At 39.6% G+C, this 24,922-nt stretch overlaps 1 protein-coding gene across 3 annotated transcripts; it reads left to right on the top strand.

Annotated features, from left to right (window-relative positions):
• Positions 1 to 74: 74 nt before the first annotated feature.
• Positions 75 to 24,878, top strand: LSM14A (LSM14A mRNA processing body assembly factor). Of its 3 annotated transcripts, none has more exons than XM_090063034.1 (10): positions 75 to 514; positions 11,671 to 11,834; positions 13,217 to 13,349; positions 14,632 to 14,751; positions 17,728 to 17,904; positions 18,258 to 18,320; positions 19,035 to 19,214; positions 20,336 to 20,516; positions 21,048 to 21,276; positions 22,948 to 24,878. In XM_090063034.1, exons 1-10 carry the CDS (start codon positions 394 to 396, stop codon positions 22,969 to 22,971), a joined length of 1,392 nt encoding a protein of 463 aa, XP_089919160.1. In that variant the 5' UTR covers positions 75 to 393; the 3' UTR covers positions 22,972 to 24,878. The 3 variants fall into 3 exon arrangements, with proteins under 3 accessions (XP_089919160.1, XP_089919161.1, XP_089919162.1); XM_090063035.1 differs by having other exon boundaries at positions 81 to 514; positions 14,629 to 14,751; positions 20,336 to 20,507; XM_090063036.1 differs by having other exon boundaries at positions 96 to 514; positions 14,629 to 14,751.
• The last annotated feature ends 44 nt before the right edge of the window (positions 24,879 to 24,922 follow it).

The raw sequence follows: 24,922 nt of genomic DNA, 5'->3' as shown, positions 1-24,922 counted from the left end.
GTCAAACCAGCCGAATCGGATCCAGACCACACGGACTGAGAAGGCTAAACACAGACACCAAACTACCACCGGCGAGGTCCTCTCTCAGCTCGCCCCACCCCCACGCGCGGACAGCAGCACGAGCCTTCCCGCCCCGCCGCCCCAGCTCTCGCGAGACTGCCTCGTTCCCGGCATCCATTTCGCGGCCGGGGAGAGGGGGCGGCTCTGAGGGAAGATGAAGGCGGCAGCCATATTGGTAGCTTCCGAGCGGTTTCGGCGGTGCTCGTGCTGAGGGAGCCTGCGCGGCGGCAGCAACAGCAGCAAGAGGCCGGGGCTTGCTTCGCCGCCTGCGGCAGGGCTCGGCAGGGGGGGGAAGTCCAGGGTGGGGGGGATCCTTGCCCGGCAGCCGGCGCCATGAGCGGGGGGACGCCCTATATCGGCAGCAAGATTAGCCTCATCTCCAAGGCCGAGATCCGCTACGAGGGTATCCTCTACACCATCGACACCGAGAACTCTACCGTGGCGCTGGCCAAGGGTGAGGCCGGGCGGGGGCGGGGAGGGGACCTCGGCTGCGGGAGGCCCGGGGGGCGGGGCGGGGCGGCCCGGGGGGGCGGGGCGGGGCAGCCTGCCGCGAGGCCTCGCAGCGCCACAAGTTCCCGCGGCCGCGCTGGGGGCGAAGGGGTGCCGGTGCCCCGGGCCGGGGGGAGCTGTTGGCGGAGCCGAGCAGGCTCAGTGTGACGCCCCAAGTCTGTTGTCCCTGTGGGCACCGGGCTACTGGCTTCGGTCATCCGCCAGCACTGTGTTTACCTTGGACACCGGACTCCACCGAGCTGCTGCCCGGGCTGGGCTGGTTTGGAAAGGGGGAGAAGGTTATCTCGGCCAAGCTTGCTTGTACCAGCACCCATTTGTAAACACCGACGGCCGGTCCCGACCTGTTGCCCCCCCTCTGCCCCTGGAGTGCTGCTAGCCTGCAAGGGAAAATACACACTTTTCTCCTTTTAAAAGAGAATCCGTTTTTTGAAAGCTTGCTCGTAACCTCTTTGTGTATTCTTGCCACCCGCTTTTGATTTGTGACCCACGGGTTGGGGAAACGCTGAGCTAGAGGAAGCGGATGGCTTTTGCTTCAGGGACAGTTAGTTGTACATGCACCAGTTACTTTTTCCTCCTCACACTTAAGTGAGCAGACAGGGTTACTTGGAGCATTTGTAGTGATGTGTATGCCAAAGGCTGGGGATTTTGTGCACTGAGAGGGAATCTGGAGTCCAGAGTTTGGTTGTTGGGTTTTTTTTGTTTTTTGTTTTTTTTTAACCTATGTGCAGATTAAGAGGCAAACATATTTGTTGAAGGGTGGTGGGGTGGGGTTAAGTTGGTGGTCCTTGTATGTTGTACCAAGTTCTCTGAGCTGTCATCCTGACTGTGTTAAAGGTTCAGAAACATTCCTGTCGTTCTGATATGTATTGTTATCTAATGTGATTATGCAGTTCTTGCTTTTCTGGCTATGCCTCACTTTCTACATACTTCATTTATATGGCATCCCTCTTGAGATTTTGCAGTCACTCAGTGGCTAAATTTGTTAGTTTGGAAGTTTGTGTTCTCTGTCAACAGGAACATCTCTTCCTATTGCTCCTCCATTCAGCTAGCTTCAGGTTACTTATCTGGGTTGACTTTCAGTCAGTTTGCCTGCATTCATGCCCTAATCCCCTGATTGAAATGTATGCTTGTGGGGTGACACACAAAGGTGGGAAAGTGTGTGTGTGTGTGTGTGTCTCTCTCTCTCTCTCTCTCTCTCTCTCAGGCTTGTCTAATGAGAAAGTTGTGCTGGCTTAACTTGAAGTCTAAGTTTAAACTAGTACTAACAGCTAAACGCTAGCTTTCTTACTTAATCTTACAATGAATCAGCTAGAAATTGGTTAAAACAAAATGTGACAGTGTTGAGGTGATGTAAGCATGATGGTTCATAAAACGTACAGAAAGCAAAGTTTTTTGTGAGGTTATCTTTGATTGGACCAACTGCATGGTCAGGATAGACTTAGCAAGCTTTTGAATGCATTGTATTCTTCAGGCCACGTTCTATCTCCACTGTGCAGTTGGTCCAATAAAAGATATTGCCTGCAGAAATCAATGCCCATCCCTTCAACCAAAATAATAGTTTAGACTGCTAATGAGGGCACAACTGCAACTTTTCATTATGGAGAGGTCAGCTTCTGTTTATAATGACATGTTCTGGTGGAACACTAGACTGCTGATCCTTTCATTAGTAGAAATGTAGGCTTCTGTCCTCCAAGTTAGAGGACTGTTAAGTATGAGAACATAAAAGTGTTTTTCTTAGGCTGCTGTTAGCCAACTAATTTTGCTGACACAGAAGTAATAGGAGAAAACTCCCTTTAGAAATTAGTTGGAGGAGGATTTGATCTCAAAATCCTAAATGACCTTGTGATTTGTAATTTGGTTTTTAATATAAAACTGGCATAATCAGTTTTTAGAGCTGTAACTATTTGGAAAACTTGAGGCTTGAACTACACTAGAAAAATAAACTAAACTTAGGCTAACTTGTAATGACTTTTTAGTCAGTATTGATAAATATTCTCTGTATAAATATTTTGCTGTGCCTTTAGAATAAATCTGACCACTTTTCAGAAAAAGCATATTTCAGGCCACAGCTTGAGTGGCTAACAGTGACTTGCAATGAAAAGTTTGCAGTTGTAATCAGTGAGAGGTTACTACTGCCTCTAGTGGTGCATTCTGGGTGCTTGAATTTGGCCTCTCACATTTGTCTGATGTGGTGGTTCTGTGCTTATAAGTTGTCAGCCTTAATAGGTCAACTCTTACCAGGTTGTAGACAAAATTGATGTTAAAGTAAATCTTGCTTGTCGGTTTGCCCTTCTAAACCCGCATGAGTTATTCCACTGGTGGACTCAAAGGTTTATTTAAAAAAAAAAAAAAAAAAAGTGGCTAAGTACATGAGTTTACATGCTGTGGGGAAAACTTTAGAAATACTTTAAAGTGAAGTGGCCTACCTAGAACAGGCAAACTGGAAACTTGAGCTTTGTTTTCTCCATTCTTCATGGCTCAAGGGCTGTTTGCACATGGCTAAGAAACTGGCTTTTAATTTCACCTGACTTGAAAATGAAAACTGGTTTCTTTGCAGGTGGCTTTTTCTAGTTTAGATTGTTATGTTTGCAGTGTTAAGAGACTTAAGGACTGACTCTACAAACACACCTTTGCACATGAGTAATCATGTTGTAATTGGTAGAACTATTAATGTGACTACTTGTGCATGAAGTTACCTCATTAGGATGAAACAGTTCAAGCTCCTTTTTAACTAACTAGCTAACACTGTTGTGAATTGTGTTTGTATGTTCACTGAAAATAATTTTACTTAACAAACAATAGCTGACTCCAGGAAACAGTTAACTTCTTGTCTTTACAGTCTGAGCTATTTTTAACTCTTAATGCTTTTAGTGTAAGATTAAAAGTGAAAGAATGGCAATAGTTCATCTGTAAATGACCTGCTGCAAGCCAGTTGCAATATTTATCTATAAAAATAAGGATAGATTTTGTTCCTTGTATTTTAATCTAGAGGTACCCAAATGTGGCCTGTGGAGCCTTGGAATCCAGCCTACAGGGCTCCCTGTGGGCCAAGAAACTTGTGGTTGGGGAGTACTACTACTGCTCCTTGCTGCAAAAATCCCAAGCCCTGCAGGGTGGGTTTGGGTTGGGCCACAGCCCTACCTCTGCATGGGCAGATAGCCAGGCCTGCCCCCCTTCTTTCCACGTGGCTGGGCCATACTCCCTTCTGCAGGGGAAGGCCAGGCCCCCTCCCCCTGCATGGGTGGTTTGGGGCCAAGCCAAGTTCTTTCCTTTCCACCCCTGTGGTCCAGTCACACCTCTTCCCTCTGTCAGATCATGTTGGTCCCTCTTCCTGCTGGACTGGATTGGTGCCAGGTCACAGCCCCCACTCCCCTGCAGGACCAAGTTAGGGCTGGCCCAAGCCCCCTTCTACTATGCACTTGGATTGGATCCAGGCTCCCTCCCTCCCTCCCCCCCTGCATAACTGGATGGGTCTTTGTCAGGTCTGTCCTGTGAAGGTATTGGGCACAGGCCAGAAAGGTTGAGCATCATTCTTTTAATCCATATTAAATAATGTTGTATGGAGGTAAAGGTGAAAGTTTGATTTAATTAGTGGGAGGTTTTTTAATATTAAATTAAATATCCAGGAGAAGGAATACACGTTTTGCCATTGCTGCCTCAGCCAGTCTTAAGCATGGTTAGCAAGTCCATATTCATGTTTTGTTTCTTAATCCTATGGTCAGGAGCATATCAAGAGTGGGGATAGGTGGTGGTAGGCAGGGTGGAAGTGTGATACAGTCTCACCTTTGACACAGATCCAGTCTTGGCTTCTGGATGCAGTTGCAGTGAGCTTGCCTCTACCACCTGTCAAGCATCCTGAATCTGTTCCTGTCTGTGCTGTAACCCAATAGGAGCTGGCCTTTTTGGCAAATGTGCAAAAGGTGGTAAATGATTAACCCTGCAGTCTCACCCCTGCAAGTGCCACTCCATCTTTCTCCTGCCCCATCTGCAGCCCTAGTTTCTGCTTCTTGCCCCATCTCCTGCAACTGTGTAGTCTTCTTCCTGCCCTATCTGCCACTGTGCTGCTTGTCCCTTGTCTGATCTGCCTTATGCTGCACAGAGGCTGCCACACCTGCTCTAACCATTTTTGAGCCACTGTGACCTATTCTGGAGGCAGGATGCAGCCTAAGAAGATGTCCTTTGAAGGTAGAGCTGAATAGTGCTCTAAGCTCTTCCCAAGTTCTTTCTTGACAGGTTAGTATTCCAGAAGCAAAACTAGCTTGGAGACTGATGTCTTCAAAAATCCCATTATAGTGGACATCTTTTGTCCTCTTGTTTTAGTTGGCTCTGATTCTGTTACTTATTTTTGAATCATACAGAAATAATTTAAGAGCACTAACCTAGGGCAACAGCAGTGGTTACATAGGGCTTTGGAGAAGAAAAATCTTCTGTGACAGTAGTCTGTATAAGGGTGTGAGGTCTAGGTCTAATGGGCAGTATACAAAAGCATAGAGCAGTTCCAAATTGTTAAGGCTAAATAGAGAGAACAAAGGCCTCCAAGGAAAACGGGGCCAGAGAGAGAAGTTGACTTACAGATGCAGTAAATTGGTAACAGCTCAGGGAATAGAACCTAGGTCCCTAGTTACTGGCCAGTGTTTCCTCTTCAGCACATTTGAAATCCTATTTACTTATTGACACAGTTGCTGTATAAATGAAGCTCCTGTTCACAGTGTGCAAAAAAAAATAAATAAATGCCTATCATGATTACGCTGCATGCCCAATCTTAGCTCTGACCTCACCAACACAAATGTTCCTGTTTAATGAAGTGTGATATTTTTCACACATGTAAGTAGGAGGTTGAAGGCTTTTTTCAGTCATGAAGAATGTGGTTAATAACATTCAGAGTGAGTTAATCCATACCCTGATAGTTTAGATTTGTTAACTGCATTGATGTTGAAAATAGTCTGCTACAAATACACCAGTTTTTAAGATGATTTCGCTATGCTGATAGATAAGCCTCTTTTTAAACAAAGCACTGTCCATAACCTTATATTAAATGGGTTTGTATCATATATCTGTTTTTCAGGTATTTTTGTTAGGCTTCTTTAAAACGTTTAGATTATTAATCATTCTGCTTATATCTGTATTACAGTATCTGCAAACCTGCAAAACCAGGGAAATGATTATAATTATTACTCTTGAGTCTGTCTTCCAAATGAACACTTTCTTCTGGCTTAATTTAAAGTTAATAGGAGTTAATTGGGAATTTCATATTAGAAACTATATTTAAATTCTGGACTTATCTGGGGAGACAACCAGATAGTTGTTTCCCTATAAGAAAAAAGGTCTTGTACAAATAAGATTGTAAACCAGTCACTGAATCAGCAAAACAGAAAAATGTGTGAACAGAGAATTGTATTTAGGGCCAGCAAGAATCTAAGTGTTCTGTGAATTATAATGATTAGTTACACTTTGTGTGTCCAGACCTAGAAAACAGCTGTGAAACTTCTGTGACATGCTGAATATGGGCGGAGATGGAAGAAATAGAAATTGCTGCTTTTCCATCAGCTGTAGGATGCTCATGCTGTACAGTTGCAAACTTTGCAGGCATCTAAAACAAAGCTGATATCAAAGACTGTAGTGGGGGATGGGGGAGAAGAAAAGTGTCTTCAGATTTGGTGGTAATCCTTAATGAAGGCATCACAAAAAATTAGCCAAAATCAAAACTTCAGGAGTCCTACCAGATTAAAAACCAGAGGTTCCCCTTTGTTTATGGAATTGGAAGGGAGTGAAAATCAATAGAAGAGGAGAGCACTGTCTCAGCCATACCTTTAATCTATGTCCATAGAACTACAATTGTAAAGATTTATTTCCTTCCAAAAGGAAAGAACAGGGGCATGGGGTTTGTCCTCCGGGGCTCTGTCACTGGTCTGTTGTCTAGAGGGAATTCCAAGCATAAGTTATTCTGACAAAATTTAATTGGTTCATGCAGGAGAGACAGCAGCTCTCAGGGAAGGAGTCACAAAATCATAATACAGTTCAGGAGCACAGGTGAACACTGTACCTCTCTGACATACAGGTAGTATGGTATGAACAGTTTTGCTCAGTCAGGATGGATAACTTGGTCACTACACTGGACAATAAGGCATAAGTTGGGTTTTTTGACTCTCCAAAAATTAACATAGGGGATGACGCAATGCAGAACTTCTTCATATTTTGTTTTATTTGCTTAAACACAGTATGTTCTTTCTTCCCTTCATTTTCTTGCATTTCTTTCTCATCTTTTCTCTCAGATCTTGCTTGAGTTTCTTAGTAGCAGTTTTTTTACCTGTTTTTGCTACTGAAATGCTGGCTAAGTAATCAGTGTCTTACACTAGTTGTCTAGACAACTAAACCAATCCCTATTGTATTTAGTTCTGTTCTTTAGTGTTGGAACTGCTTGCTGTGTATTTTACTATACACAGATATTTGGGGGTCTTTCACTTTTCTTGCTAGAGAGACAATTTCTTGTTGAGTTGTAATCCTTTTATTTTGTGATTTACCCTTTTTTGTTTCCATGTCCTCTTCCTTTTGTAGTGGTCAAGGAAAAAAAGGTTTAGGTATTATGACTAGGGATCTACTTAAATCATGCTGAAGTGAAGGAAAAATCTCAGTGCCATTTTTGCAATCTCTTCATAATGTTCCTCCCTCTTCCCCCCCCTCCCCCCCCCCAATTGGCCAAGGGGCCCTGGTGGCCCTGCCCCTCCCTCACCTCTGGCCAAGAGCGGTGCCCTTCATGCACCTCACGCCTCCCTGCTGATTGGTGGAGGGGTTGGGGCCACACAAACCAGCTCTCTTGGCCAGTCAGCAGCAGAGGGAAGTGGGAGCAGCAGTCATCTTAGTTGTTCCACTTCATGCTGGTGACTCCCCCCTTCTACCCTCTGGCAGGCTGCTAGACCAGGCCACTGCAGTAGCTGGCTCCCACAAAGGAGCAAGCATTTTATTTTTAGTGAGTTTGTTCTTGGGGTTTTTTTGTTCCCCCTGCCCCTGTGCCTTCCAAGAGAGAGGATTTTCCAAGTAGGTTCCTTCCATAGTTCATAAAACACATAGAATACAGTCTTCTGCTATTTTGCTACCCACTTTGTTAAGCTTAATTTCTTAGTTTCTACTCTGGCTTAAAAGTACAAGTGCAAGTCACTTGCTGAGATTATTGTAGGCAAAATGTCTATGATTTTTTTTGTAGTAGTTGAATGAAAAGAATAATACTAGAGAATATTAAGTCTGGCTTTCTGCAAGTTGGTTTACGGCCTCCAACAAAGTAGCTATCACCTATGAGAGCTCATGCCTCTGAACAAATTAACCGTTAAGGTGCTCTCCTGCCCTGCCTTCTACCTGGCTTCAAACTGACATGGATTGCTGTCTCACTCTACACATGAAAATGCTGGTCACAAACTCAGCAGCAAGATTTTTCTGAACTGGCAATTTGTGAGAAGAAATTCTTGATGTTGATTATTAGCTTCCATTATTGCTTATTTTCATGTTTAATCTTTCAAGTAGTTAAAAAGGAAGTCCCTAGACTTTCTGTAGCATGGAAGTTTTATTTTCAAGAGTTTGTTTTTTTTTTTGTTTTGTTTTGTTTTTTTGGTCATTCTTATCTACCTCATTCTGCACTGAAAATGAAAAGGACAGTTTGATCAAAACAGCTTCCATGTTATTTAAAAAAAAAAAAAAGAGGCTTCTACAGGAAGGCAATTAAAAGAGAGTTTGAGGAGCGTGTTGGATCATAGCCAATGACAACACTATTCAGAATGAATAAAAATCAGCATTTTTAAAAATAATTTTTTTCTTTTTAAATCAGATTAATTTAAAAAAATCTTAGGTTTTTTTTTTAAAGCATCTTAAAAAATAATCTAAAGATGTTAAAGCTCAAATATATCATCATGGCATAGGGATTATAACTTATACTGTTTGAGACAATATATTCATGTAACCTTTTTTAAAATGTCTTATAAATAAGTCACAACAGGCCATGAATTGTATTGGAGCCCAATTTTATGGGTTTGCTAGGGGTCCTCTATACATTGGTAAAGATTAAAGAAAACTACTCTACCCAATGGGACTCAAGTGCTTAGTTTAGAAAATCTCATTAAGCATCTTTGTGATGTTTGTTGCATAAACTGAAACTAAACTCTCCTTTTCATATGGCTGAAAACACACATTTGATTGATCTGCCTGGTTCTGTCATTACAACCAGGGTACAGTCCTCCCAACACAGCAGATAAAGCAGGCAAATTGCTGGGAAAAGTATGAGACAAATCAAACTGTGCAAAAAGTCAAGAGGGGAAAATTGTTAACCTGAGCCTGATGGGTGGAGCATTTCCCACAGTGATCCTGTAGCATGTGCTTGTGTGAATTACAGGCATTAAAAAATGAATGGTCCAAGCAGTATCTCCAGCTCACTTTCTTGCCAGTCTTTTTAATGATCAGTACCAGGGTCAATCCTTAACTGTTGAAGAAAGAGTTGGCTATGACCTGGGCATCCAGCAATCATACCTCCACAATACCAACTATAATAAGTTTCAGAGCTAAGTGTGAACTGTTCAAGAAATATGTTTGCTGATGAGGTTTAAAAAAAAGACACACCAGTGAACTGGTAAAAGTCACGTTAAGTACCTGGATCTATCATAGACTATTGAAGTGATAATCCATCTTTTAACAGCAGTAGCATCTTCTGCAGGAACGGAAAGAATATTTTCTTCCTTTGGACTAATTCATTCTAAATTGAGAAGTTGCTTGGGAACTGAAAAAGGAGGAAAGCTTGTCTGTCTTTTCCAGTCTATGAATAAACAGGAAGAGGAAGGAGAAGACTGAGTTTTCTGTAGCTGTATAACCCAGTATTTTAAGTTTTTCATGTTGACCTGGCTGAAATGATCTACTTAATTTTTGTTAAATACATTTCATATTTTATAACTAAAATAGTTAAATAAAAAAATACATATAGTTATTTTCACAAAACAAGTATACATGTTTGTTGAAGAAAAATATCCAAAAATACATAAACTTGTTAAATAAAACAATTTAAACATTGGTTTTGGTGACAGTTCCTGTCCTCCTACTATAGTGTGGCAAAAATATCCCCCAAATATCCATGATTGATGTAGTGAATTGGAAATTAGTTCACCTCCCAATGACTTCACAAGTATCTGCTTAATTAGCTTTAGTAAATAAAATAATTAAATCATAATTCAGTTTTCTGATGCAGCTACAAAATTTAATCTGAAAAATATCAAAATGAATTGCTGCTTTAAACTGTATAGTGTGAACCTCTAAAAATGAAACCTACATCTATCTCTGACTTATGAATAATATGTATTATGTTGTGATCATGCTGAGTCAGTTTTGTTTGTAATATCAAACAAGAATATACTTTTCTAGAAAACAGTAATTTAAATTGAGTGATTTAAATCATGAATTAAATTTATAATTTAAATCAATTTGATTTAAAACAAATCTACTCTGACACTATCTGTGGTGATTTGCAAGTGTATTAGCAGTTTCTATAAAAACTGTTCACTGGATTTATGTATTATTGTTCTAGATGCAGATAAAGACCCCAAAATCTGTGTGTTTTGTTTTTTAATACGTGTTAAAGAAAATCTAGTGATTTTCCTTCTTTTAAGAAGGATGATATGCGATTTGAGCACTTGAGGTGGTTAATTCTGTGACAACCAACCCTTGGACTTCGCTAAGGAAAATTGACTGATGGGCTTCATGAGAGAAGGGCATTTGTGAGGGCAAACGCCAGGCAATGGAGTTAGAATTGACTAAGCCAAGGTGACTTTTCAAAAAACATAAACATAAAGGGAGGTAGGAAATAAAGTACTTCAAATGGAGGTGGCAAGCTTGAAGGCAAAGGGCAAAAGATTCAAATGAGGGAGAAGGAAGTGATTTAGCCCACTGTTGCTGTTACAGTTCACTGGTAGTAGTTACGCATGTCAAAATGAAGGGAGCATAATAAAAAATGTAATTGTCTGTGCCAGTGGTTGTCATCCGGGGTGCCAACAGATCCTTTGAATGGTGCCATGAGATGTGAGGAGGTAAGTAAATAACCCAGGCTCAGGCTTGATCCCTATCCCTACTGCCCAGTTGGTATAAGGAGAGTAGATGTGTAATATATCAATTAGTTGGTGAAATTGGGAGCCACTCAATTAAAAAAGTTTTATGGAGGGGTGCCTCATCCAAAATTGTTGAGAACCACTGGTCTTTGCAGTAGGTGTTTGCAAAAACTATTGGAAGTCGGTAGAATGTATATATTAAATGTTACAGTATGACAGCTGCCAGAATGCTTTGAAGATGATCCTCTCCCAATGAGTTTTAAGATGCAGCTTAATCTGGAGTTCAGCTGCAAAGAAAAATCCATTACATGTGTTCTGGCTTGCTTTCATAATTGTATAACATTTATAATTTACAAGGTATAAAATGAGATTTAAATATTGTGATCATGCTGAGTCAGTTTTGTTTACCTTCTATCACTAAACCAAACTTTCAGATTGCTTTTTAATTTGCTATTTTAGAAGTATGAGTCAAAGCATCTCATCATTGTAATGAAATCCAGGTGTGTGTGTTTGGGGTGGGGGGCTGGGGATGCCTTATCTTTATCAAATGTAGTATCTGGAATTCTACTTTCAAGGATCTGTTATTTTGGAGCTCTTGTCTTACAGAAAGTGAAGGAAGAATTTTTTTTTTTTAACTGAAAAAAGAACCCTTGGGGTACGAATTCATCATTTAATATTAGACTTTACTTACAATTTTTTTAATTATCTACAAGTGTTCAGAGAGAGAGTGCTGTGTTTTAAAGGGAAAATCTTTATTCCACATGTCCGACCTAAGTAGAACTGGGCAAAGTAGTTTTCTTTCATGACATTTCAGCAGAGGTGGTATGCAACTCACAAGCAGAAACTGCTTTGACGTGATGCTAAAAAAGTGCCATCTAATGAATGTTAAGTAGCAGTCTGGTTTTGATGTCCTAGGAAAACAAAACTCAGTGATGCACATTTTCCCATTGTATGTCATGAGTGTTGGTCTGAAATACAGTTGAAATCCCTGTGTTTTTTTTTCTCCCTCCCTTTTCCCGCTCTGCAGTTCGTTCATTTGGTACAGAAGATAGACCAACAGATCGGCCTATAGCCCCTCGTGATGAAGTCTTTGAGTACATCATTTTCCGTGGCAGTGACATTAAAGATCTAACTGTGTGCGAGCCACCCAAGCCACAGTGCTCTCTGCCACAGGACCCTGCTATTGTTCAGGTAAAAGTTGTTTATTGCTGATGACTTAATATCAGTGTGTCTTTCAAATAAACACTAACATGAAATCCATCATGTTGAAGAATAAAATGTTTTACATTACCTTTCATTTTGGACCAAGTGAGATAGCAAGATGTGGGTGCCTTAACAGCATTATGATTTTAATTTCAGTTTTTTTTCCGGGCTAGTTTTGTTCAGCTCTTCTTGGTTACATGTGAAACAGTTCTCTAGTATGAAGTATTAGGCTCCATAGTTCAAAATTTTCAGAAATATTTTGCCCTTTTGATGTAACTTGACACGTGTTTAAAGGTCATGAATTTGTGTACTTAAAGCTTCCTGAAAATACAGTTCCTTAAAGTATATAAGACTAGATGAACCTAGCCCTCTGAAATGGCTATGATTCTTTTATTTTATTAAAAAAAACATGTTAGCTTGTATGCTCAAACTTGTATTAACCAAGATGATAAAAGTATGTTAAGATCTTGTTTATATACAAAAATGGCTCCACCTTTTGGAGTTGTGTTGGTTTTCCCTCATGCTTTTTGCAATTTCTCAGAATGTGTATAGACAGGAAGAACCAGCTATATCCTCAGCCTCTCTCCAGCATGTCCCTATGGGCAAAATTGATGATGAATATATCTTTGTCACAAAACTGGCACTGACAGCAAGCAGACAGCCTTAGGAACTATGCGAGGGGGGAGTTGGTCAGTTCCTCTTTAAGGAAAATGGCAAACCTTAAGAGAACTACTATGTAATAATGGTTGGCAACAGTAGTGTTGTAAAAGCAGTGTCCGAATTGCATGAATAATTTAAAAAGTCTGGCATGTTTGCACTCCATCAAGAGAGGATATACTTTGGGTTCTAACATGGATTAGGAGCTTTCTTTGCTCCTGATGTAGCCATCATTTAGAAGCCCAGTCTATGCTGCAAAATGTGCTTGTAGAACTCGAGCAAAAATTCGAGGACATTCACAGTCAAAGCTCCTCTGTGGCTGCAGAACCCTCCTTCTGTCAGTACCTTTTGCCGGCTCCAGTAATCCCTTCAACAGCTAATGCCTTCCCAGGGTGCACTTCACGTTGTGGCAACACAGCTGCTGCGTTGGAGCCATGCAGAGCTTTCAAGATATGCATGTATTCGGATTACTGGATGGTAGCTATTGCTTTCTATCCTGAGATCTTTAGCAAGTTAAAGCAATTAAAGTGTAGGAAAGGCCTGAAGCTTCTGTATTAAAAGGAATGTTTATAAATAGGACATCTGGGTTTATCTCAGAATACAACAAAATGAATGCCTGGTTTTTTTCTAGGTGGTAACATAATGGGCAATCTTATTTTATTTATTGCCTTGCTTTGCAAAATCCCTGTATTCTGTAATATTGTTTTCTTCAGTCTTCACTAGGGTCATCTTCTACATCTTCATTCCAGTCTGTGGGGTCTTATGGTCCTTTTGGTAGAATGCCAGCCTACAGTCAGTTTAGTCCAAGTCCATTAGTTGGCCAGCAGTTCGGTGCTGTTGGAGTTGGTATGTTCATCATTATTATTTTTTTTTATGTTTTGTATTTTCAGAGTTGATGTACAATGACTGGTACTTAGTATTCCTTTTATAAGCTCCTCTGTACTTGGCCCGATCCAGGTTTTTGATCAGTTATCACAAACCCTCAGTTTCTCTCGGTTTAATGTGTAAAAGCCATTAGTTTTTTGCTGCCAAGATGATACATATTCTCTTCCTTTGCCCCGGGTGTTCAGCAAAAGACATACCAAAAAAAATCGGGGAAGCAATTTATAAAGAAGTGAAAAAGGGCACAAGCAGCTAAAACTTCAGAAGCTGAGTGGCTGGGTTCTAAAATCCACCTTTTTCCTCAAAGAAGAAATCAAGGATTCATCTGCAGTGGGATTTTAGCCACTAGTGTAGCTGTGCTGGCAAAAGTCTGTGTTGACACCTGTTGCAGTGGTAATACCCCTTCTTACTCTAGTGGTTGAAAGTTGGTGTATGAACAACTTTGCATAGTTTTATAAATTTAATGAGAATTCTACAGAAGAAAAATACTTGTATTACTTAATACAAAAAGAAGAGACAAACATTCATTTTTCGGTGACTTCAGATATTTCCTTCTGTTTAATGTGCAAGAAGAAATGAAATCTACCTCTTCTCACCTAGCTGTGCACAGCTATTGGGCATAATTATCTATTTTATTTAATATTGTTTTCTTTGTACGTGATAACATCATTTCACTTTTGAAAATGGGAATGGTCTTTTTAGAGTAAATTTTCAAATGTGTTTAGTCATTTCTGAAAGTCAAACTTTGCTGTAGAAACTTTCATGTTAACTTTTTAGAATAGCTAGTTATAGATGGGTAAGACTGTAGCTTCACTAAAAACATAGGGGAGTCTAAAAATAATAGATCTGTAGCTGTCTTAAACTTAAATTGGTGAGCCACTGTTAAAATACAACCCACATTGATAAAAAGCATTTTTCTGTTTGTGTCGTGGACTCTTGCTGTCCTAACTTTGTCAATAGGACTCCTTAAGCTTGACAAACTTACTTATCAGGTTTAGACATCAGCTGCAGTATGTTATTGAATATTGTTCCTGTTTAGTTGTCTGAAATTATGCAGAACTGTAGTTAAGCTAGTAGTAATCCATGAAGTCACATGTTTAATGACCTTTTAAAAAAGATTTAAGGTCTTGGCCGCTTAGTTGTATTGAAAATAACTGCTCGTCTTAGCTTCAGTATTCAAATTTTATAAAATAAATTAGCTAAGCCAGTTCAAAGTGTTACAGCTCTCTTTTTTTCTTTAAAGCAGGAGGTTCTTTGACATCTTTTGGAACAGAAACTTCAGCTAGTGCTAGTTTGTCCCAAAGCAATGCAGTTGGTTCTGCCTTTACAGCAGATGCAAGATCTTTAAAAACACAGATGTCTCAAGGTAAGCTCTTCTTGAGTGACTAAAACTAGTAACCTTCTTTACTAGTCATCTTTTTCATTTATAATTACAGTTATGCCTAAGAGTAAATTAAAATGCATCTGTTCTAAGGCTGTCAAACAGTGGTAAAAAAATAATCACAATTTATCACTAGATTAAAAATAGCTGTGATTTAATTGTGCAGTTAATAGAATCCCAATTTTATAATAAATATTTTTGGATGTTTTTCCTATATTTTCAAATAAACTGATTTCAGTTACAACTCAGTGCTGTAAGAACAGAGGGGGAGTAGAACTGTGCTAATTTCCACCTAGTGATTCAGTACAGTAAGTGAAAAGGGTAAAAAAAACTAGGGTTATGATAGTTCCAACTCCAAAAAAGAGGATGCCTGTTTGTGGCATGCCTAACTCCTGACCTGTGGCCCCCTGCTTCCCCCAGCAATGTCTCTTGGGGCTGCTTGGCCCCTGCAAGCATAGGCACCAGTCCCTGTGCTGTTGACCTAGCCATGGAGCTCCCTGTCACCTTTTAAAGGGGTGCCCTGCTCCATTCCCCTGCAGGTACCTCATCCTGTCCTGTTGCAGCCTCTAGCACCTGGATAGCTTTCCCCAGTGCCAGCAGGCACCTACCCCCCACCCCCACACACACCGTAGACCAGGGTTATGTGTACCCCCGGGGGTATTTGAGAAGGCCCTAGGGGGTATTTGAGAAGGCCCTAGGGGGTATGGGCAGGTGAGCAGGGATGGAGTGGTGCCATGCACCATGCTGCACAGGTGCTGCCCACCCGGCCATACATGAGGGGTGGGAGAAGCTCGTGCATTGTGGCGGCTGCTGCTGCTGGTCCACATTTGGCCATATGCCACCCTGCCCCTTGCTCCGTGTCTAGCTACCAGGGGTACAGTGATCCAAGGGGGTTGAAAACCCCTGCCCCCCACACTTGCCTGCATCCAGCTGCTGAGTCTGCTCTGTGACCCTACCTGGCTGCTTGCCAGCCAGGGAGGGCACTTTCCCCAGCATGCATGAGCTCAGCAGCAGTGATTAACACATGTTAAAACAATTAACATGTTAATTTGTTTTTGTGTTAGTCACACGTGTTAATGGTGATTAATTGACAGTCCTAATCTGTTCATGTAATATAAAAAAAGGTCTCAGACTAAAACAAACAAGAAAATTCAAGACGCGTTTTACTAATTTAACTCTAATGTATCAAGTTATGATGTACATATAGTACTGATAAATTCTTAGAACTCTTTTTCTCCTTAAGATATTTACATAAACACATTTCACTACTACATTGTTGATAAATGCATCGTTGTTGCAACACGTTTCTGTTGGTGGTAGTTCCACGATTAGTTTTATCATGATGAATATTCAAGTTCTGTTGTGTTTATGTAGCAAAGGACTTGGGTGAAACAGTAGTCTTCATGCTGTATTCTCAATGTCCCGAGAGCCGCTTGGATTTGTTGTCAGTATCACTAATGCATCTTAAAAATGTACATATCTGCAATGTGGCATGCAAAGGTTAAGCTTCCTAGCTCAACAGCAATAGGAAGTACATGGCCAAATATGGGATTTTAAGGGGGAGCCAAGGAAATGTTTTCAGGAGGCCTGACCCCTGATGTATAAACTTCTTTGTTTGGCAAAGATGAGGAGAAACTTAGCTGGACATTACTGTTCATTTCGTTTGCAGAATACTAAAGAGAACAAAGTAATTGTTATATTTAGTCTTTCAGTACCGAGGCTAGGAAATCGTGTTACTGTTGTTGTCATTAATTTTCTGCATTATACATATTGCTTGAAAGGTAAAAAAGTAATTAAATTCATTGTCCTATATGGTAACCCTAGTTGGATTTTGTATTTGGTCTATCATTTTTGAGAACTGTTGGAATCAGTAAAGTTGTTGGGGGAACTGTTGCTGCAATAACAAATATACTAAGCATTTGCTCTTGACTACTAAAAGCAGTTTGTGGCTTTTAGTACTGTGTAGTTTGAAGACTTTTACCTGTCAAAATCTTCCTATGAGGTTTTCACAAGATTTCTTGGCACTTAATGCCTGTTCCCTGTTTCAGTTCTCAAGTCTAGGGCTAACGGGTTATTTTGCCCTTTTTTGCTAGCAGAATTTGGAATTTGTCCATATCATATTCAGTTGTGCAGTCTGTGGCTGGATGCCTCTGCCTCAAGGGAAGCTTAAAGCTGCAATAGCAAGAATGTTGCAAATCAGGATGCATAAACAGAACTCTGTGGGTAGGCTTCTGCACTCCTCTGTCTGTGCCTGGCATCATCCACTTCTGTTTATTACTTGGTAAAATAGACAGCAATATAATAAAACTATAGTAAACTGCCTGTCAAGAATGATGGGGGGGAGGAAGCTGGGATGGAGTGCCATTATCTGATGACCCATGCTGCTGCTTGCGGGGAGCAGGGTGGGGGAGCCAAGGCCAGCAGTGCCTGTCTGGTCCTCGGCACAGCTTCAGAATCATGGCAGCACTCCCCCATGCTTGGAGCACTCTGGCTGTTTCCATCAGCTAATCAGAGCACTGATAAAGCATGACAGAGAAAGAAAGAAAGAGACTTTGGCTTTTATAATATTTGAATCAGGTTTATATACAGTAAATGTAGGTGTGCCACTTGAGGCAATTTTTTTCCCCTCCTTCCTTCAAGGAAGGAGTTCAGAAGAATGGTTTGGCTGGCAGGAGTTACCACAAGAATCAGAAAAATGCATTCCATACCTAATAGTGCATGATGGCTGGGTAGATGGGGATTAATTGTCCTACCCATTTTTTTTCCCTCTTACACTAGGGGAAGGGGGAATTACTATAGTCATTCTAGATTAGTGGATTTAAGGTTGCAGAAATGTTTTTGTTTCCTTTTTGGACAGAGCTGTCTTGACTGGTAAGACTGACAACCCCTTCAGACTGGGTTGGTTGGTTTGAGATCTACAAATCATATTATTGGTAAGAAATAACTCTGGTTACTTTGTAGGTCGTTCAAGTCCTCAGATAGACCATTTGAGGAAGAGCCCAACCATGGAACAGGCAGTACAGACTGCTTCAGCCCACTTAACTGCTCCAGCACCTGTTGGGAGGAGGAGTCCTGTACAAGCCAGAGCACTGGCATCTACAAGTCAAAAATCACTAGAAAATCAGGAGCACAGACGAGGTAGGACTTTGGAAATTTTTGTTTTACTGGTCTTCTGTTTCCCCATTGTACAATCGAGAGAGCCTTTGAAAGGCATAAAAATTTCTGCTATTCATTTTTAATTGTGCCAGTTGTCTAAATCTTATCTTTTTATCCAAAGAATTATAGCAAGCTTACTATTAATTTCCCTTGGAACAAAAAAGAATGGGGATAGAATGGCGAATGTGTATGTTAACTCTTGATTTTTTCACTCCCCCCCCCCCCCCCCCCAGCAAAAAAAAAAAAAAAAAGAAAAACTATACAACATAGCTGTGTATAGAAATATGATGGACCATACATAGCTTGAAAAACAGTTATATCTCTCCTCTCTCTAGCTGAAGCACACAAGGTTTCAAGGTCAGAAAATGAACAACTCAGAAATGACAAGCGACAAATTGGTAAATATTTCTTGAAGAAAAAAACTAACATTGCTTTTAAAACTTCATTTAAAGCTTCATTAACATAATTACCAAACCTGCAAATGTAATAACCATTGTATTTCAGTAAAGTGGATATTAGGGAAACTTTTTTCTTCTAATTAAAAATTGTTTGCAAATTGAGCTAACTTGAACTGCTGTGTAGTGTGTGGTACTATAGAAAATTCTGGCACCATAAGACACTTTCACAGAACAGCTTATTGGATAGCAGTAGTGTTCATTTGCAGTAGCATTGCAACAAATGAAGCTGAAAGGAAATGTATTACTAGCAATGGATTAAGCAGTGATTTGACAAGAACTATAAGTACAAATAACTGATCATAAAAGCATGAGCATGAAATTCTAACTTTAATAATTATTTACTGGCGAAGTGGCTAAATAAAAAGGTAAAATATTGGGTTAAAGCATTACATTCAAAATATTTTCCTCCTTTAAGTCTCTTTTGACTCCTACAGCTTCCTTGTTCAAATAAAAGTGATAAGTAGGCTCTTCCTAAGGTGTTTGAATTTCTTTGCTAGTGTATTATTTATGGTATTTGAACTTAAGATTGTGAAATGCTCTAACAAAACATCCATTTTATTTGCAAGAAATGCAGAAGGATTACGGAGGGGGTACAGACCTGTTATGCTGGGGCAGTTGAAAGCTGTAAATGTCTTCGAAACTTAATCCTTACAGTTCCAGGAGCCCCTTCAGCACGGAGAGGTCGTGGAGGCCACCGGGGTGGCAGAGGAAGATTTGGTATTAGGAGGGATGGCCCAATGAAGTTTGAGAAGGACTTTGACTTTGAAAGTGCAAATGCACAATTCAACAAGGAGGAGATTGATAGAGAATTTCATAACAAACTTAAACTGAAAGGTAAAAAAATATCATTTCTGTACAGAACCTTCAGCATTGGAAGAAAACAAAGATTTGTGTAGCTTCATGAACTTAATCCTGCTTAGGGGAAACTTATTTTTCATGCTAACCTTTTATTTTTGTTTGTTTTCCCCCTTAGGATTTCCCCTCACCCCTTCCCATTTTTACCCTAAATTACTAATTCTGTGAGATCTTTCCTTATGTATTAGTAGCTTGAAAGATATATTTGGCTTGGTACTTTAGTCTGAATTTTTAAAAGAATTTTGTTTAGTTATAAAATGCAAAATATCTCTAGTTACACAATTTGAATATATTGTACATGTTAGAACATTACTTTCTTAAGTAATGTTTCTTTATTCTACCCTTTTCAGCCCTCAAACTTGTCTGTGGAGAAAACAGCTATAAAGATGTTCTTGGACCTTTAAAAAACCACAGGTGCAGTCTGACTGCATGCAGTTTTCTGGTATTCCTGGTGCATGTGGACTCCAGGTATTGGAAATCTCTCCCAGGGCCCAGTGTGCCAGGACTTTAAAAACTGCACGTGTAGCTAAGCTGCACACACAGTTCTCTGATGTCCTGTTGCATGGGGCCCTAGGACCAGTCCCAGGGCTGGGACCCGCAATCAGCTGACTTATGGACCTAGCCCCAGTACTGGGAGATTCTGTAAATCATAATGGAACCATTGGGATTGGATCCCATTGCACCATTAAACGAATGGGGCCTGGGGCCCCATACTGATACTGTCGCCTTTAACCTGCAAAGAATCTAGATAACAGCAGACCAAAGGATGGCAATGCCATAAATCTAAATGAAGGAGGCATTGGTAATAGCAGCACTCGGATCTGATTATAGAAAACTATTCTGTGTTCTCTTTCCAGGTTATCCAAGGGTTGTGCGTGCTAAATCTTGTTAGAAGCGTTCCCTTTTACAGTTTACATATTTCACAAACTGCTGTATGCTTCCCTTCAAATAGGAATGTCCTGAGGACTCCTAGGCTTCAGAATTTTTCATTGTACTTTATAAATTAAAAATACAGAATTTTTAAAGGTTACACATGGCACAAGCTAGTGTCAGCCTTCTGTTCTGTCTCCATTTTAATCAAACTATTTTTGTTTTTCTAGAAGATAAACTTGAGAAGCCAGAAAAGCCTATAAATGGAGAAGATAAAGGTGACTCAGGTGTTGATACCCAAAACAGTGAAGGGAATGCTGATGAAGAGGATCCCCTTGGCCCTAATTGCTACTATGACAAAACCAAATCCTTCTTTGATAACATTTCCTGTGATGACAACAGGTACTGCCTGTAAGAAGAAATTCATTATTCTAATCAGTGCTCTGCCTCTCATAATGTAATGTCAGCAGTACAACCTACATGTAACTGAAATGTGACTACAAATGGGAAGTGAGCTGAAGTCAAGGCGCGCACAATTTCCAGACCAAAAACCAAAATGCCCCTTTTTTAAGGACAACTCGGTAAAATATCAGTTTGGCACATGGATAATGACAGTAAGGCTTTTTAGCTTTATTAAAGATTTTCTTCAGGTTTTAAGAACATACTCTAGAATGGGTCATTACCATAGAGTTTTCAGGAGTTTAAGCTCCTTTTTTGCATTTACTGCCTACTGCTTTAAATTTACATAGATTATATCAGATATTCACATGCCTTCAGTTGATGCTACTTCAAAGAGAGTTAGAAGGTGATTAAACAAATGATGTTGTCTTTCATGTTTGTCTCATGACTTAACTGTTGCTGGACAAGTTTCACAGTGTAGACTTTTCAAAAGTAACATTCTTAGACTTACCTAAAAGTGGCTCTGGTTTCTTTATGTGGTAGAGAACGAAGACCCACCTGGGCAGAAGAGAGAAGGCTAAATGCAGAAACCTTTGGAATACCACTGCGTCCAAATCGTGGCCGTGGAGGTTTTCGAGGTAGGGGAGGAATGGGCTTCCGTGGCGGAAGAGGACGAGGAGGTGGAAGAGGTGGCTTCAATACCCCCCGAGGATTTCGTGGTGGATTCAGAGGAGGACGTGGAGGCAGGGAGTTTGCTGACTTTGAATATCGGGTAATAAGATGGTTGATAATTACTATTTTTAAGTACAGTTTGAAGTGACAATGATTTATACGCTTAAATTTTCAGTTATAGATTTAAGATATCATCTATGCTCGCTGAAAATTGAAACCCACTGCAGACTCGAGTGGGTATTGGGACAGGCTTTTAAAAATGATACCAAACTTGAGAATAAACTTCTATTGCGCCAATTTTAGGCAAAAGCATGATTTGTTTAATTGAAAACTTTTTGAAAAAGAAGGATAGTTCAGCAGACATAACTCTAAAACACAGTTAACATTATCAACATTGACAAATATCAACAGCAGCCAAGACCTGAAAATTACTTTTGTTTCCAAAATGCCTACGTATTTTTGTATTTTAGATTTAAAAAATTATAAAGTTCTACAAATATTGAAGAGTCGGGAACAAGAATTATAAGTATCTTTAAGCAGTATTCTGAAATCTAAGGGTTTGGAGGTGAGAGCTAAACTTTGGTTGTATACTAAGTTTCTTTTCATAGCTTTATTGGTTATGAAATGTTTAGGGTAAATGTGAATAGAGGAAGTCTTGTTTTTAATCATGATCTATTGTTGTTGTTATTTTTATTTTTATTTTTTAATTTGATAGAGCAACATAATTTTGTGGTGACAGTAAGAGGTTTAATCTTTCATCCTTAAGTGTTTTGTGACCAAATTACTGCTGGGTTCTTCCAAAGAAGTAACTATTCCTTAGGTGTGACAAACCCTTTGCACATATTAACTGTCACAACCCCTCTAAAATAGTAGCTTTTGCAGGAGTTAGCAAAGCAAAGGGCCTTGAGTTGGCCGTTTGTAGAAAGGGAGAGTAGTAATTCTTGAGCGATGCAGTTCTACTGTTTTTACTGTTGGGCTGAGTTTGATTATGCAAAGCTACGGCCATAACGGTTCAATTCAGAGTTGTTGTTATGGGAAGTCATACAAGATTGACTTTTTCCCTCTAACAGGATAGATCTTGGAAGAAACACTTATTTTTCTTTCTTTAGGCCTGCTTTATAAAGATGACCTAATTCAAGTCTTCACTAAGCACAGGACACCAAGTAACTTATCTAGCTGAAATAGCCTGATGAATTGAATAAGCCACTCGGTCCTCTTACAAAGTTACTAAAATGCAGTCTTTGAAGCCTGGGTGAATCTCTTATTTCCTCTCCTTCCCAATGTTTTCTAGGAAGGGCAAAGCAGATGGATGTCCCAGGCAACAAATGGCAAGTGTGCCTAAGGTGTTTCAAGCAAAGCGCTCCCCCCCCGCCCCCCTCAAAGCAGAACACAGATCTGTAATGTGAAGTGTAATAATTGGCCAGTGGCTGGTGTAAATCACCATAGTGCTGTGGAGTTTTAAACTTCAATCATTTAGTCACAATGAAAACAACTGTTTCTGGAACCTGTAATTCTCATAAACGGAGAGCTATTTCTTAGCCTACATGAATGTGGCTAGCTTGGAATGTGCCAGAATAATTGAGAGGATGCTTTGAGCAGAAGTTAAGTTTATGGAAACAGTCTCTTTGTGTCTGTGGTTATAGGTTTGGGGAAGTACATACCTTAATACCTTGGTGGTCCTCTAAAATTAGTCTATCTGCATATGCTCAAGCTATTGACCTCGAACATCTTGAAACAAAAAAATAACTTTAATGTTATATATTCTCTCTAGAAAGACAACAAAGTTTCTGCATAGTCTACAAGAGAGCTGGAACCAGATGAACTGCTAGATCTTCGTGATTCAGAGAATTAGTCTCAGTCTCTGCAAAGAATGAAGTTAATTTGCTGTATACTTGTCACCAGCACTGGGATTTAACTATTTAACTTCAAAGGGGTGTAATGCAGTTACTTTTTGAAAAATGGCCATCTTTGAGAACAATAAGCATTAAATATATTTGAGACAGAGACGGATTAGTAATTTCTTATGTATAGTTAATTATAAAGCAGTACTTCGATGGAATTTAAGTATTTTTTCATCACTGAAAGGATTTTTTCTTATTACTAAATTGTATTTGATAATTGCTGCAAGTTGCAAGGACAATTGTATGCAGAAGGCCGTCGATACTGTGAGTGTTTTTGATCCACTGAAGGTTGTTTTTTGAAAATCCTGTAATATCCCTTTTGAGATAGTTGTACTTGTCAACTAGGGTGCTGGACAGTAGAAAACTTGCTTTGTCAGTCGGATATGTACACACCGTAAATACTGTTTCTTAGGCAAAGGAAACTTTTTTTATATAGTTGTAAAATTCCATTATATCCCATTGCCAAAGAAACATTACGAACTTTGTATAGCTGTATAAAAAGCAACTAATTTTTTAAAGAATAAACATTTTAAAGTTGGCAAACATACTGTGTTATTGCAAAAGTTGATATGCTAAACCACAGTCGTTTTTTTTCCTTGGTAGCTTTTCAGGCTTTAAATTTGCTTGATTTTTATATCAACTATAATGAAGATTTTGAAAATGTTCTTCCATTATACAAAACTGGATATACCCTTAGTTTCTCTCTTGCAAGAACTTGATTTTGTAGTTTCTGGCATATCACAGGATTTGACCAAATTGAAGAAAGTATTTTTCAAATAAGGGCAAAAATAAAACTTTTTCATATGTCAAAATTTGCAATTAGTTTTACTTAGTAGTAAATATTAACTTTTTTTAAAAGAAGAACCTGGAGCAGGCATAAGAGTTGAGATGCTCCTTCTGAAATGCCTGGTACAAAAGTACAATGTCTCCATTTGTCAGTTCTTGAAATGTTAACCTTGTTGTAATACCTGTAGACATAACCAATTTGAAGAGAATTCTTAGTGTTTTGAAGTTGTTTGCATTTTGATAGACTAGCTTGGAGACGAGACAATTCTGGTTCTTAGACCAGTGAACCCAGAAAGGCATGGTATGGATTTTTTTGCCAGTTCTAAATGGCTAGTTACAACTTTTTTGATATGTTTAAATTATAACTGAAACAGAAATCTGGTCATTTGTGTTTGTATATGTATATGAAGGCCATGGGAATAAAGGGATCCAAAGATTAAAACTTTTATCTAATTTGCTGGGTTTTTTGTTAACTTTATCCTCAAAATGTTCAGTAGAGATAAAGATGTGGAAAACTGCACTGTTGGAAAATTGGAATATTTAAGTGGTTGATAAAAACCCTTAATTTTATAACTTTTTGTATAGCACTAGAAGAGAGGATTTTGTAATTGGTTTCCTTATTCAGGTCAAGTATTTGGCAGCCGCAGAAGCTAGATGATATTGTTTAGTAATGTTTTTTGCATGTCAACAACCAATGCCTTTTTTTGGGGATCCACAAATCATGATACTGAACAACTTTTGAGGTTTTTGAACATAAAAACAAGTGCTGTACTGTTGCAATAACTATGTATACTGTATGAAGTGTCCCAGGCTTATTTAAACGAGATAAACTGTAAATAATACCAATGATACATGCTGTGAAGGTATGAGTTGATGCATCTTCCTCTGAAAGTTTAGGTTACAAAGTGGGGTGTCTTTTGTACCCCAGTAACTGGCAGCATGGCATACCTTCAGTGTATCTTGCTACACAGAAGCAAGGTTTTTATTTTAAGCCAGAATAAACAGTTCAATAAAATCAGTCTTCGAACATTATTTCTGGTTGTAACAGCCCCACGCGGG

The sequence above is a fragment of the Crocodylus siamensis genome, chromosome 9, assembly GCF_052110815.1.
Source record: "Crocodylus siamensis isolate JL-2025a chromosome 9, ASM5211081v1, whole genome shotgun sequence".
NCBI classification, from domain to species: domain Eukaryota; kingdom Metazoa; phylum Chordata; order Crocodylia; family Crocodylidae; genus Crocodylus; species Crocodylus siamensis.
Note: the sequence above shows the minus strand (reverse complement) of the source record. Positions and strands in the feature narration are given on the sequence as shown.

Coding starts and splice junctions, on each gene's coding strand:
- LSM14A (XM_090063036.1), top strand. CDS start 394: ATGAGCGGGGGGACGCCCTATATCGGCAGCAAGATTAGCCTCATCTCC. Junction 515..11,670: donor TACCGTGGCGCTGGCCAAGG/GTGAGGCCGGGC, acceptor CCCGCTCTGCAG/TTCGTTCATTTGGTACAGAA. Junction 19,215..20,335: donor TAACAAACTTAAACTGAAAG/GTAAAAAAATAT, acceptor TTGTTTTTCTAG/AAGATAAACTTGAGAAGCCA.